This window comes from Buteo buteo, chromosome 7, assembly GCF_964188355.1.
Source record: "Buteo buteo chromosome 7, bButBut1.hap1.1, whole genome shotgun sequence".
NCBI classification, from domain to species: Eukaryota; Metazoa; Chordata; class Aves; order Accipitriformes; family Accipitridae; genus Buteo; species Buteo buteo.
Window position 1 is genome coordinate 13,582,343 of NC_134177.1, and position 12,374 is coordinate 13,594,716.

A 12,374-nucleotide genomic window follows, 5' to 3' on the forward strand; every position below is an offset into this window, starting at 1 on the left:
GGGTTGGATGGTGGCCAGGGGGTTGGGACATGTTGACATTTATGATTTTTTTTTTATGATTTTTTTTTTTTTTTTGCATAACAATGTTTTGCTAAATGAGAAGGAAACAAACTCGGTGCCAGCTTTCACTGTGTGTTTAAAACAAGATAAAAGTAATGCTGGGCTGGTCATGGCATCCACTAGACCTGTGGAGACAGCAGTTTGCTGGTGCGATGTGTGGTCTGAGGACAGATGAATGACTATGCTGAGCTCTGGGAGAATATGGGGGGGACCCTGTTATTCTCAGTGACATCTATTTCACCTGTCCATATGGACCACCCAGGCCCAAAGTGAAAGCAGGGCTGTGCCTGGGGTGAACAACGGTGCAGGATCTGGCCTCATGCCCGGCTGCACTCTGTTGGTTCTGGTGCTGTCGCCGGCACCAAGGCACCTTATACTCTGGGCCTGGGTGCCCGCTTTGGAAATAAGGTGGCGAGAGGAAAAGCACACATATACATGTGCCCATCTGCACCTGGGAAGAGCACAACGTTGTGAGATCCAGCCACGGTCATATCCCAATGTATAGACAAGCAGCAACATTTCCCGCAGGAAAAGGTGGCTCTTCTGGTGGGGTGTGGGCGTAGGAGCAGTTGCAGAAACAAAAGACATGCATGCTTCTTTCCTTTTTTAATATAGTTCTTCCCCAAAGCAGGACTAGCCCATTTTTATCTCACTGCCAGCGCTATCAGAGCCAGCTGTCTTGTTTTGGTTTTTTTTCCCCAGGCTGGGCAAGGGTGTGGACAGGAGGAAACAACCTTTTTTTTTTATAATGACAGTTTTTCACGGGAAGTTGTTCAGCTGTCTGTGAGTGCTCAGGTTGGCTCTGCCCAGGTTTAACCAAGAGGGATGAGCAGTGCCCAGTGTAAACTCCATCTCCTTCCTCCGCTCACATCTTTCCTCTGGCCAAGTCACTGCAGTTCACCGGCAGCCAGCAGCTGTAACGCAAAGGTGACAAACTAGTCCAGGCTCTGCTCCCACCCATGACCGCAGTGCCTCTGAGGTGGGGAGACCCTTGCACAGGGACTGGCCGACCTCAGGTGCAGCAGCTGGCAGGGACGGTGCCACCCAAATTGTCCATCACTGGGGCAGAGACCAAGCAGCAGGGTGAGGAGACAGCAAGAGGGACACAGCTGCAGGGTGGGATGGAGTGGCAGAAGAGGCTCTTCAGCCAGGTTGGCTGCTTGCAGGGCTTGTCACTGGGTCACCAAGAGTCATCAAAGCTGCTGTATTTTGGGCTGTCAGTCTAGCTCCTGGGAAATAAAGGGGACATACAAAAGATCCAAATACACCATATTTTATAAGCTTACCACGCCCCAGCTTGGAATCAGTGGGGATTAGTCATCATCCAGTGGAGCTGCTGGAGACTGACTTGTCCACACGGCCCTAAGCCTCCACAGCAAAGTTGGTGAGGTTCAGTTGCTTAAAATTAATGTTGCAAAAAGTCTCGCAGGCTAATGCTTATGGGCATGCCCAGGTTTTATTAGACTCTGTAGCCACTGGACATAAAGGGCTTTAGGTATTTTAGCCTTGACTGTGGGTTCAAGGATCTGTAAACACCCACAAGTCTTATTTTCAGGTGAGGTTTCAGGGGTGAGCTTTTGGCTGGAGGGAAACTTTCATCAGCCACTTGCAGTAAGGCATTTACAGCCCAAAGGGGCTCAGCCTCAGACTTTCTGCTGGCCCTTGTTGGTGGTTCTTTGCTTGTACAAGGTGTTTTCCACGCTCCTACCCTCTGCACGAGGTGTCGGGTGCCTTGTTGGGCTACCATGGCCCCTGCTGGGTGCTGCTCCCCATGGCCCAGTGCCCTTGTTGCCGCCGGCTCTGCACACTCTGCTGCTGTATCCCTGACTGTGAAGTGCAATGATTCATCTTCTCCTTAACCAAGGCATCCATATTTCATCTGTACTTTTTCCGGAAACTTTAATGACTCCTCGTGCCTATGGCACAGACTGGGCTCCTCCAGCCCCCGCACAACTCCTAGCAGCAGCCTTGTGCAAGGGGCAACCAAACTTGGCTTGGGCCCACTTGAATGTCAAAACAAAAGCAAAGCTCCTTGCTAGTAAAGATCCGCTGGCATTGCGTAACACTGTGTACGGCTTCGCTTTCACAGCAATTGCCGCACCCAAGCACATACGCATGTGCACACACACACAGAGTCACTTCAGTTGGTGTTTTAAATACTTTTTAATTCTATTATGTTTCCTTTATGAGTTGTTTTCTTTTTTTTCTTGTTGACTGTCATAAATCAACCCTGTTAATCCCACCCTGCATATATATTTAGTATTAGGAGGGGCACAGCAGAGTTCACAAGGAACTAAGACACGGTTCAAGCACCTCCATCTGCAAACCGCTCCTATTGCTGGTGATAGAGCTGGGACACATATAACAAATGGCCAACATGTTAAGTAGATTGTGGCTCCCTTCAGTGGCCAAGCCTTGGCTAGAGGAGCTCAGAGCTGGCCTGGGAGCCATGAGGCTTGCTCTCAAATGCACATCAGCTTTATTCACAGTGGTGTGACTTCAGGCACTGCCTCCCTGGGGAGCTCCTTCATGTAGCGGCTTTGGGAAGCAGCAATTACCAGACTTGCGGGGCAAGAGAGGAATAACCAACATGAGCCAATGTAGCAGGAAGCAAAAATGTTAGTGTGCAAGGTTGTTCCTGGGGCGTATTTGACCAAAAAGAGGAGTGTATATGTTCAGTATTGTCGTTAGCTTCCTTTTTCCAGCGATGTGGGTGCCCTCGGGGCAGTCTGGATGTGACCCTGACAGCTCTGGCAGATGCCAGGCCCCTCCATCAAAAGTGAGTTAAAATTCATTTCTCAGAGGCCAAGCAACCTTGGTGGCAACCCATCCCACTCAGATACAAAAAAGACCCAAAAGCCTACATTGTATTTTGGTGCACATCCCAAAGAGCTCTATAACTTGCTCCTGTGACTCTACAGTGTGCCAATAAATTCGGCAACCACCTCTGCCATTGCAGCAGAAATACAAACCCACGTCTGAGCTAGACTTTGCCAGAGCAGAGAGCTGGAAAAACAAACAAACAGGAAAAGTGCCTTTGACTCACTGCATTCCTGTTTCCTGGCTTCAGCCTGGCACGGACCGCAGGCAGGTCTCAGCAACAGAGCAGTGCGGTGAGCAGCACGGCCCAAGCAGTCCGGAGTCTTTCCCCTTACTGGGGATTTGGGGGTTGTGTTTCCAACTGAGTCCCAAAATGTTGCATCCTTCTGAGGCTTCTCCACCGTTCTCCACCAAAGCTGCTGTTTCACCAGAAGTCGGCCAGCACCCCACTTCGCTGCCCAGCCTGCTGCACACCCCAGCAGCGCACGGGGGGCTGTGACACCCTCATCCTGCTCTCCAAATTGCCTGAAGTGTGCCAATGGTGTGCAAGTTATTAGGCGGCTGGATGCAGAGCAAAGGAGATGGACAGGCAGGCAAATGCACACACATGACTTTGCTTAATCCTGTCCGCATCAGTGTCTCTGATGCTCCTCCAGCACGGGGGATGTGTGCGTGTGCTCTAGAGACTGGGGCAGGAAACCCCAAAGGGAGAGGCACCATCATGAGACAAACCGCATACCCCCCCCCCCAGTCTCCCCCTTCTAGTATTTGGCTAAAGAAAGACAAAGAGAGGCCCAGATGTTGTGTTTAGTTTATTTCCCCTGGATTTAGACACAGCTCTGGCTAACCACCACAGCAGCAAACAAACCACTACCCGCCATGCTCCCCTCCCACTTTCCCGCAGGAGGACCTGCTGGTGGGATCCCCACAGCCCCTGGGAGGGCAGGGTCTGCACCGAGCTGCTTGGGGAGGGGGCAGCTCTGCAGGACGTGCTCAGGCAGATGTGGTTGTCAGGGGGATGGCAGCACAAACTCACGCTGAAGGTGCGGCACGTAGGAGGCAAGCCTTGGATGCAATAGCGTGGTGCAGACGGGGGACAACACAACTGGCATTTCAGGTCTCCTGCTGCCCTCCACTTCTTCCCTCCAGCTTTTCCTCCGGCTATTTAAAAAAAGGTGTGTTAAGTATTTAAGCAGGGAAGGGTCTCTGAAAGCAGAGACCTGTGGGCAGTTCTTTGGGGAGCCAACACAATGAATCTTTTCACCAGTCTATGAGGAAGGGAGATATAACCTCCAAGAAACAAGCTACACTGGTGGCTTAGAAACACTCAGAGCTTTCTCCCCTGCAGATTCCACATTGGAGGAGGTGCAGCAATTGACCCTTCCATCATTTTCTAGGCAGTAATGGTGCCCCCTTCACTGGGCATTTGTTTTTCCAGATGCACCGAGATCCCCTTGATCTCACCCAGGATCAGCTTTTGAGGAGATCTCTACAGAAGGACCATCCTTGTCTGCGCCCTTTGCAGCCAGTGACTAGATAAGAAGAGAGTGCTTATGAGCCTGGAAGATTTGGGTAGGCACAAGCTGCATGAACAAAGAGAAAAGACAATTCCCTACTGCAGATTTTAAGTCCTGGAAATGCCAACGCTGGCAGAGGGGAGCAGAAAAGGACTGAGAAAGTTCCAGTGCAGCAACGAGCTGAGAAAAGCCACTCAGGGATGCAAATGCCAGCCAAGCTCCCTGCAGTGCTTTCTGGAGTGACAGCAGCCTTGCAATAAATTCACCAGCAAAGATTGCTGCAACCTGTCTTTTAGGAACTGCTTTCTAGCAGCAGAAGCAGCTGTTGGGTCAAGATAAAAGCTGTCCCTGTGTCTAGGCTGTGGGAGGCGGGCAGTTCTGTGACTTCAGTGTTAGTTCTGACTGAGGTAGGGGCTGCTCTGATCCCACACACTAAGGGATAGGTGCAGCTTCTCAAGCACAGCCAAGCAAGGCACTGGCACAGCAAGTCTGAAGGTCTACGGTGCCAGTGTTAATTCAGTGGTGGGAGAAGGATGATGTACTAGCTTAGCAGCAGTTACTGGCATAGTAAATCTCTTATGACAAGCAGAATGTGCTTTCACTGCAACACCCTCAGACTGGGTCAGAAATACTGAGGAAATAGATACTAACACACCATGAACGCGTGCTCCTGCACTGTCAGGATGGGAGGATACACCCAGGACTTCCAGAGTACAAAGCTGCACCATGATCACCCAACACCGTGGCACTGTAACATCCCTGAGCCTTTCAGCTGCTTTCCAACATGGACCTGGAAATGATGAATCCTAACCTTGTTTTTTTCCAGGAGCAGCACTGGGCTGGAAGCTCAAAGGATGCACTGTGAAGCAGTTTCTTTCATGCATCCCAAGCCATTAGCAAGACCAGGGACTGAACATGAGTGAGAGACCCTATTTCACCAGAGTCAGCTGCAAATCAAACCCCTTCTTGCCCATGCACAGCTCAAGCCCCTGCTCAGCAGGTGATTTCTGGAAGCTCTGCTAAGAATTAATGCCCAAACGCCAGCTTTGTACAGCTACAGAGAGAGATGCATTTTTCTAGGACTTGCGTTTTGCTTTTTTTTTTTTTTCCCCTAAAAAGCATATTTCAAATGGTGAAGGGCTCTAAGATGGAAATAACTGACTTGTGCTACTTGTGCTCCAGGTTCCCCCAGGGCAGCACTGCCCGGGCCTTCAGCCAGCACTTAGCAGGGGCAGGAAGACTGGTCTGTTATCACACCTGAGACATTTCTCTAGCAGAGTCTGAAGAGAAGCAGCTATTTCTGGCTGAGGAAGAAAAAAAGGGGGTCTCCAAGGGGGTACAGTGGGCCTGAATAAGTCCTGAGAAGTGCTAGGGAAGGGCAGGGAATCCCAGAGGCAGAGTCAGTCGCAGCAGGAGATGCTGGCACAGAGATAAGGGGTCCCAGCAAGAGCTGGGCTAAACACAGAAGAGGCACTCCTGACACTCCACAATCATATTAACTTGTTAATTTATACAGCGGCTCTGTACAAAAATAGAAGGGTTCTAATAAGATTAACAATATTAAATAAATATTTGATAGAAAAAGTCTTTGGCCTAGTTCATAGCTCATCCTTTGGGTTGATGTTCATTTCGCTGGGTCCTAGATGCTCCTGGTCCAACATCGCGATCACTTCATCTGCCTGGATTCGCTCCTGCAAGAGGGGAAGGGAAGGAACTGTAACAGCAAAGCTTCAGTGCCTGCTCTCAGCTTATTCAGCACGGCTCAGCCTGCTGGGAGGACCCACAACAAGCAGTTCATCCAAGGACCAGCAGTGTAGTTGAGAGGACAAGGGACAGCCTGAGACTTGAGCTGGGGATTTGCTGGGAAAAACTAATCAAATCACTTTGCACCTCAATCCCGTATTCCCTCCTCCCTCCAGGGGCTGCAGTGGTTGGGGCAGAGCTGGTGTATTGCTGTTCCCTTATCACACTTCACTAGCAGCCACTGCCACAGCGTACCCTCCTCCTGTCCCCTCCGCTTGACGTGGATTTCCAGCTCCCTGGTCAGGGCTGATCGCCTACCATAGAAGCACCAAACACAGAGGAATTTCAGCTAGTGCCAAAAAGCAGAGAGACAGTAAAGCTCTCTGAAAATAAGCTTCTCCCAAAACCTCGCAGCCCACCTGCTTCACAAGGCAAAGGGACAAGGGTTTTGCTCTCTCCCTGCATCTAATTTTGCTTGGAGGTTGCCTGTTGAAAGGCACCATAGCCCAGCTCTCCCAAGGCATCCAGCTGCCCAGACCCATGGGCTTCGGGCTGCCAAACTGCTTTTGAGGACCTGGCAGCAGCCGCACATTGCTGGCCTCTGAGCTGCGGATGGCTGTGGAGGACTTCCCCTTTCATCAGGTTATTGCCACTAGGTGTCAGAAATGGCCAGCCCAGCCCTGTGCAGAGCCCTCCAGCACCCTGCTCAGCACCCCAGCCCGGCCCTGCACCCCATGGGCCCAGGGTGATGGACGCCCAGGAGCATGGGTAGCAGGGAAAACTGTTTGGTCCCGGGGCTGCCAGCTCATGTCCCTGTGGTGCAGCAGATGGGAATGCTGCTGCATGGGGTGTGATGGGGGGGAGAATAGATGTGCCGGGACTGGAGGCTGAAGATGGTCCAGGTGCATCCAGGATGCTGGGTACCCCCTAGCTCCCCTCACATCATGGTGGAGGGACTCACCAGCTCTCTGTAAAGCGGGTCCAAGGTGAACCAGAGAGCCACAGCACACCGTTGGCCTTTGGTAACCGCCTTCACTCCATGGGGGTTCTCACCGCCTGACGAGAAGCTGATCATTCGCCCACACTTGGGCTTGATGGAGGCCTGTGGGAAAAAAGGCGACACCAGGGTGGCAAGGAGCAGCATGGCTGCATGCACCGGCCGTGTCTGGGCTTGTCATGGCCCAGGGCCTGGAATCTTACTGGGCATCTCTCTGCATCACCCCAGGACTCAGTGAGATGCTCTGGAGGACATGCAGAGCTCTGGGCATGGCTGTAAAACTGTGTGGGATAAATAGGGAGGTGTGAGGCTTGGTCCAGCTGTGCAGCCATCACGCAGAAAGGCTGCAAGGACTCCTTGCAAAGCCTGTAGGTGACCACCTACAGCAAAACTGCCACAGCATAGCTCCAGGGAAGTTCAGGCTAACCCTGGCACGGGCTGTGAAATGCCTTTCTTCTGGTATCCTGCAGGACCTCAGGGGCAGAACCAAATCAACCCTCTGGCACTGGTCTTAGGTAGATGCAATCTACCCTCCAGCATCTACTGGACTTCAGAGCCCCAGCACGGTGCCCAGCTGCTCTGTCCAACCACAGAGGGGGTGCCCAGCCTCCCAAAAGGCCCCATGCAAAGGTGGGAGCTTGTACCTGAGCCCCATCCCCCTCAGGGACCGATGTCCACCACCGTGACCTGCTCTGGGCCAGACCCTGCAGAGGTACAGAGGCATTGCTTCATGTTTGGCCACAAGATGGGGTGGGAGCTCAGTGGTCCTCCAGGCAGGGACAACTCTCAGCCATCCCTCTGATCTGCAGGCTTCCTGCTCTGCGCAGCCTCTGGGCAGGGCACAGAAGGTCTGTGCACCTCTGCCAGCAGGATTTTGGATGGGCTCTTTGTAAGGTAGGAGCTATAGGCTGCCTGGAGAAGCCCAGAGCCCCAGCACAGGCTGCTGAGGAAGGGCATTTGGTTGACAGCACCAACTTACCGTCACAGTTTTGGCATCCATCTCGGTGAAAATGAACTCTCCTCCTTCAAAATCTGCGTTCATGTACAGGAGGGCACTGGAGGAGGAAGCAGGAGACCCCTGTGAGGGAAGCAGCAGGGAGGGCTTGGGGCTGACCCCCACCTCCGAGGCAGGATCTGCATCGGTCCACTGAGATGGGGTGGGGGGACTTCTGGGCAGGGGAGGTCCTGCTGTGGGGCCTGTCGGGGCCACCCAAACTGCCCTCATTTTGGAGCCACAGCTGAGAACCAGCAGATCTCTTCTTGGCTAGGGTACAATTCTCAAAATATCCCCTGGCTCCCATGAGCTCTCACCCTCCCATTTTGCACCAAAAACACCTGACAGAGACACAGCCCTGTGGGCCACTGCTGGACATTCCTGACCCTAAAATATCACAGAGCCATTACAGGTAAACCCTGGCTTGAAGCTTAGCCACGATGCTTGCCGCCACCAGAAACTACCTGCTGGATCTCACTTCTGCCATGGCTGGGATGTACCAGCTTTAGGGCTTGCAGCCTGTGGAGCAGGACGCCTGGAGGGTCCCCAGGGGCAGCCCCCCGCTTCTTTCCTACCTGTAATCTCGAAAGGTATAGGCAGGAGGCTCCTTCCAGCACTCGTTGGCCTCAGGGTCCAAGAGGCAATTGTCAGCGTGGATGGGGTGGCTCAGGTCATTCCTCCTCTCCTGCTGGCCTAGGCAGGACCATGTGGAGGAAGGGAGGGGGAGAAGGGGTGGATGAGATGGAAATGCCATGCTCTGTGGGGTCCGTCATGGTGGGGAGCCTGTCCCGACCCCACTCCGGGTGGTGTTTACAGATGAAAGGAGGAAAGGAAAGGCTGGGGAGAAAAGGCAACATCTGAGGACTCAGATCTGCACAGCCCTGCTTGTTCCTTACTGCAGGGAAGCGAGATGGAGAGCTGGGGGGGTGGAAAGGAGAAGGGACAGTGAGAGGAGGCAAGAAAAGAGGGAGGAGAAAAGAGGAAGAGTTGGAGACATGAAAAACAAGAGACACCCCAGAAATTAGCTTCTTTGGGACAGCAGTGCCGACCCTTTACTGCTGTGGGGACGGTGACTTGGCCCAGCCCTCAGCCACCAGTTGGAGCATCAGGCAAAACAGAGCTACTCTCAGGCTTGGGTCCCCCACTCGGAAACTCTCCGTGGAGGGCTGAACCCCTCCTGCCCTCCCAGCCCTGTCCCACTACTGGGCCCCCGAGCCCTCACCGGAGAGGGCGGTGCGGCACACTAGGTGGGTGTAGGAGAAGTAGAGCGTGGAGTTCAGCATGAAGTAGGACTCGACGATCCTGCGAGCCTTCTCGCTGATGTCGTAGAAGAGCCGGGCGCTCTTCAGCGGGACGCGGCCCTCATAGCCGTACTGGGCAAAGAGAAGGGGCGAGAGGGTCAGTGCCACACGGCAGCTGGGAGGGAGGGCATGGGAGAGGAGGAGGAGGGAAGGAGATGTACCTTGAGGGCTTTGAGGACGGTGGCTCCTTCAAATCTCTCGTTCGGGGTGTGGGGGGAGGTTTTGCCCCTGTAACCGTCTCCAGCCAACATGATCCCCTGAAAGACACGAACACGGGTGAGGCATGAACTGGTTCCCCAGGAGAGGGGGAGCTGCAATAGAAGCATCGGGCACCCTCTTCCCCAAATCTCCCAGGGCTGCATTCACCGGGACAGGTGAGTTGGGTGGGAAGGCACTCCAGCTCTCCATGAACACAGTCCATTCTAAGATGCTGGAAAACAGCCACCCACCTCCCTACTGGGGATGTTCAAGCACCCTCAGTCCCCTCCCAGGCTCAGCTGACGATGAATGAGAAGGCTTAACCAGGCTTTTGGATGAGCATCCTTTGGGATTGTGTATAATGTGTGGCAAAGAGCTATTTCTGCAGCGGCTCTGTCTGCAGCATGTTTCTAAGAACAGCCCAAGATGGAGCAGCAGCTCCTGTGCTGCAATTATGGGTGTGTTATGGAGAAAAGTGTCTGACTGCTCTCCACAGGCATCCTGACATCAGATGCAACACTCAAGAGTGAGACACAAACCCAGAGCCTCTCCAGGGGCAGATCACACATTCAGCTCTCACCAGTCAGATGCTGGGGAAAGCATCAGGCACTCAGCCCAGGTGACAGTCACGTCCCCCCCAGGGGCATTGCCTACTCACACTGGCCACCCTGTGAAGCTCTCGACACTGCTCCTCTGAGATGACGTTATCCAGTAGTACTCGCTGGGTGCCATTCAGCTGCTGCGAGTTGTAGACAAACTTCACATCGCTGTAGAGAAGCGGACCTCCTGATGGAAAGAGAGACAGAAAACAACTCTGCTGAACAGGCAATGGCCTCATTGACATCTTGTACCATGGCTGAGGGCCAGCTGAAGTCACCCGGGTGCACTGCCAGGGAAAGAGCTTCACAGAAGAGAGCAAAGTTTGGCCTCACATCAGCAACAAAAGAAACAGAAGCAAAGGAAACACCCGGAGATGAAATCAATTTGCTGCAAGAGCATCAGCATTTTCCACCTTCTCATTAGCTGCCTTGCAAAGGCAGGGAACACAGACTGAAAATGCCAAAACCCGATGGGACACAATGAGAGACACCAGCTAACGTGCCTGTCCTGCCCAGCAGCCAACATCAATGGAGGCCGTAAGTTTCCATCGCATTTGAGCTGTGTGGATGTTGCTGGCTTGACATGCAAAGCCACTCTCTCCAATTGTCATCAGTGGGTTTTTTTGTCTTTTACACACATAGAAAACCTAATGTGGTGCCAAGCTTGCAGTAAGCGTCACTTGTTCTACACCAAGAAGGGAGGCTGGGAGTGGGTGAGCCAGAGGACCCTGAGGACAATCCTCCTCCACAGAGGCAAAGGAGCTGCCACGGCCATCCTTGCCATCCCTTGCTCCTTTCCTCTGAGCTGCCTCTCTCTGCCTGCCAGAAGCCAATGGCTTGGCTGCATTTTGGAGGTCCCAGGTAGCATCCCTGGGATGGGAATACAACCGTGACTGGGCTTGCACACTGCTGGGCTCCTGCCTGGTATGGGGCAACTGAGCCTTGCCACGTGCTGAGCGAACGGACAAGAAGAGAGAGATTAGCTCTTTACAAGAAATTTGGATCCATCCCCATCAAATTTGCTTGAGCAGAAAAACATGGCAAGGCCACTACATCACCAACTTCTAAAGCTTCTTCCCCCCATCTCCTCAAAGGGACAGAATGAAAGAAATGGCAACAATAAAAGCCTAAACCAAATGTTTCTCCAGAAGGACAGTGAAATGCATCTAAATTGTGGGGAAAATTATCTGTTGTCACAGAGCCGCAATAAAACAGAGGAAACAGAGCCACAGAGCTCCTCTCACCATGTGGCACAAGGAAACTTCTCTGTTACACTGCTTTTATAATTACTACTTTTCCTGTCTGTTGAGGTGCACTGTGTGTTTTTGGAAGGTCTCCTTGGCCTATGGAGGACACGTAACCCTGAGGGAAGGGCCCTGCCACTAGCCCCACGACTTTATTTCTCAAGAGTTAGGTTTCTTGGAAATGGAAAGGATGGGACATTCCTCATGTTCACTTTGCTGTTCTTGTTGCTCGATAATAGCATTTATTATAAATGCAGCTGGATCAGAAACGGGACTCTGAAATGCATACTCCAACTCAGGGCTGAGTTTTCCAGCTCAGATGTTGCTCTTCCCCAGCCGTAGGCACATGAGGGATGAACCTGGAAGGTGTCACTCACCACTTCCTCTGTTCCTTCTGTTTCTCCCAAGGAACTGGGGGGGGCTGCCCTGTGCTGTGAACACTGAACCCTTGTCCCAGACCAGCAGCGCGCTCCTGGCTGCCTTCCTTGCCCCCACCGCCTCCAAGCACCAGCAGAGAGCAAGAGACCTGTTTTCTGTGTGTACACTCTGTGAAAAACACCCCAAAGAAATTGGGGAATTTTCTGGACTTTTGCGAGTGAAGGAATTGGCAGAAAGGAGAAAGGGGGGAGGAGAGAAGTGCAGAAGAGAAGTAGAAAATTAAAATAGACTTTTCTTTTTTCTTTTGGCCTTTTCTCTTCTTTTTCCAAGTGAAAAGAGAGAAAGAAAAAAAGACAACAGAGAAAGGAAGCAGCTGGTTGGACAAAAAAATCCCATTTTGTTTTTGAGTGGTTTCAGTTTTCTTTGTAAACTTGAAAACATTCTGCAACTAAAACAGAATAAAAGCATAGAGAGAATTAAAAACAGAGAAAGACACGCTCTGAAATTATTCGGTTATAGAAGG

At 52.3% G+C, this 12,374-nt stretch overlaps 1 protein-coding gene across 1 annotated transcript in view; it reads right to left on the reverse strand.

Moving 5' to 3' along the window:
• Window positions 1-5,687: 5,687 nt before the first annotated feature.
• Window positions 5,688-12,374, reverse strand: part of P3H2 (prolyl 3-hydroxylase 2) — a 74,124-nt gene continuing 67,437 nt past the window's right edge. The window contains exons 9-15 of the mRNA XM_075031628.1: window positions 10,289-10,416; window positions 9,594-9,689; window positions 9,354-9,504; window positions 8,707-8,824; window positions 8,117-8,192; window positions 7,102-7,242; window positions 5,688-6,088 (exon numbers count right to left, since the gene is read on the reverse strand). Of these exons, the coding sequence (XP_074887729.1) occupies window positions 5,996-6,088; window positions 7,102-7,242; window positions 8,117-8,192; window positions 8,707-8,824; window positions 9,354-9,504; window positions 9,594-9,689; window positions 10,289-10,416 (803 nt within the window). The 3' untranslated portion in view covers window positions 5,688-5,995. The remainder of the gene's footprint in view (window positions 6,089-7,101; window positions 7,243-8,116; window positions 8,193-8,706; window positions 8,825-9,353; window positions 9,505-9,593; window positions 9,690-10,288; window positions 10,417-12,374) is intronic.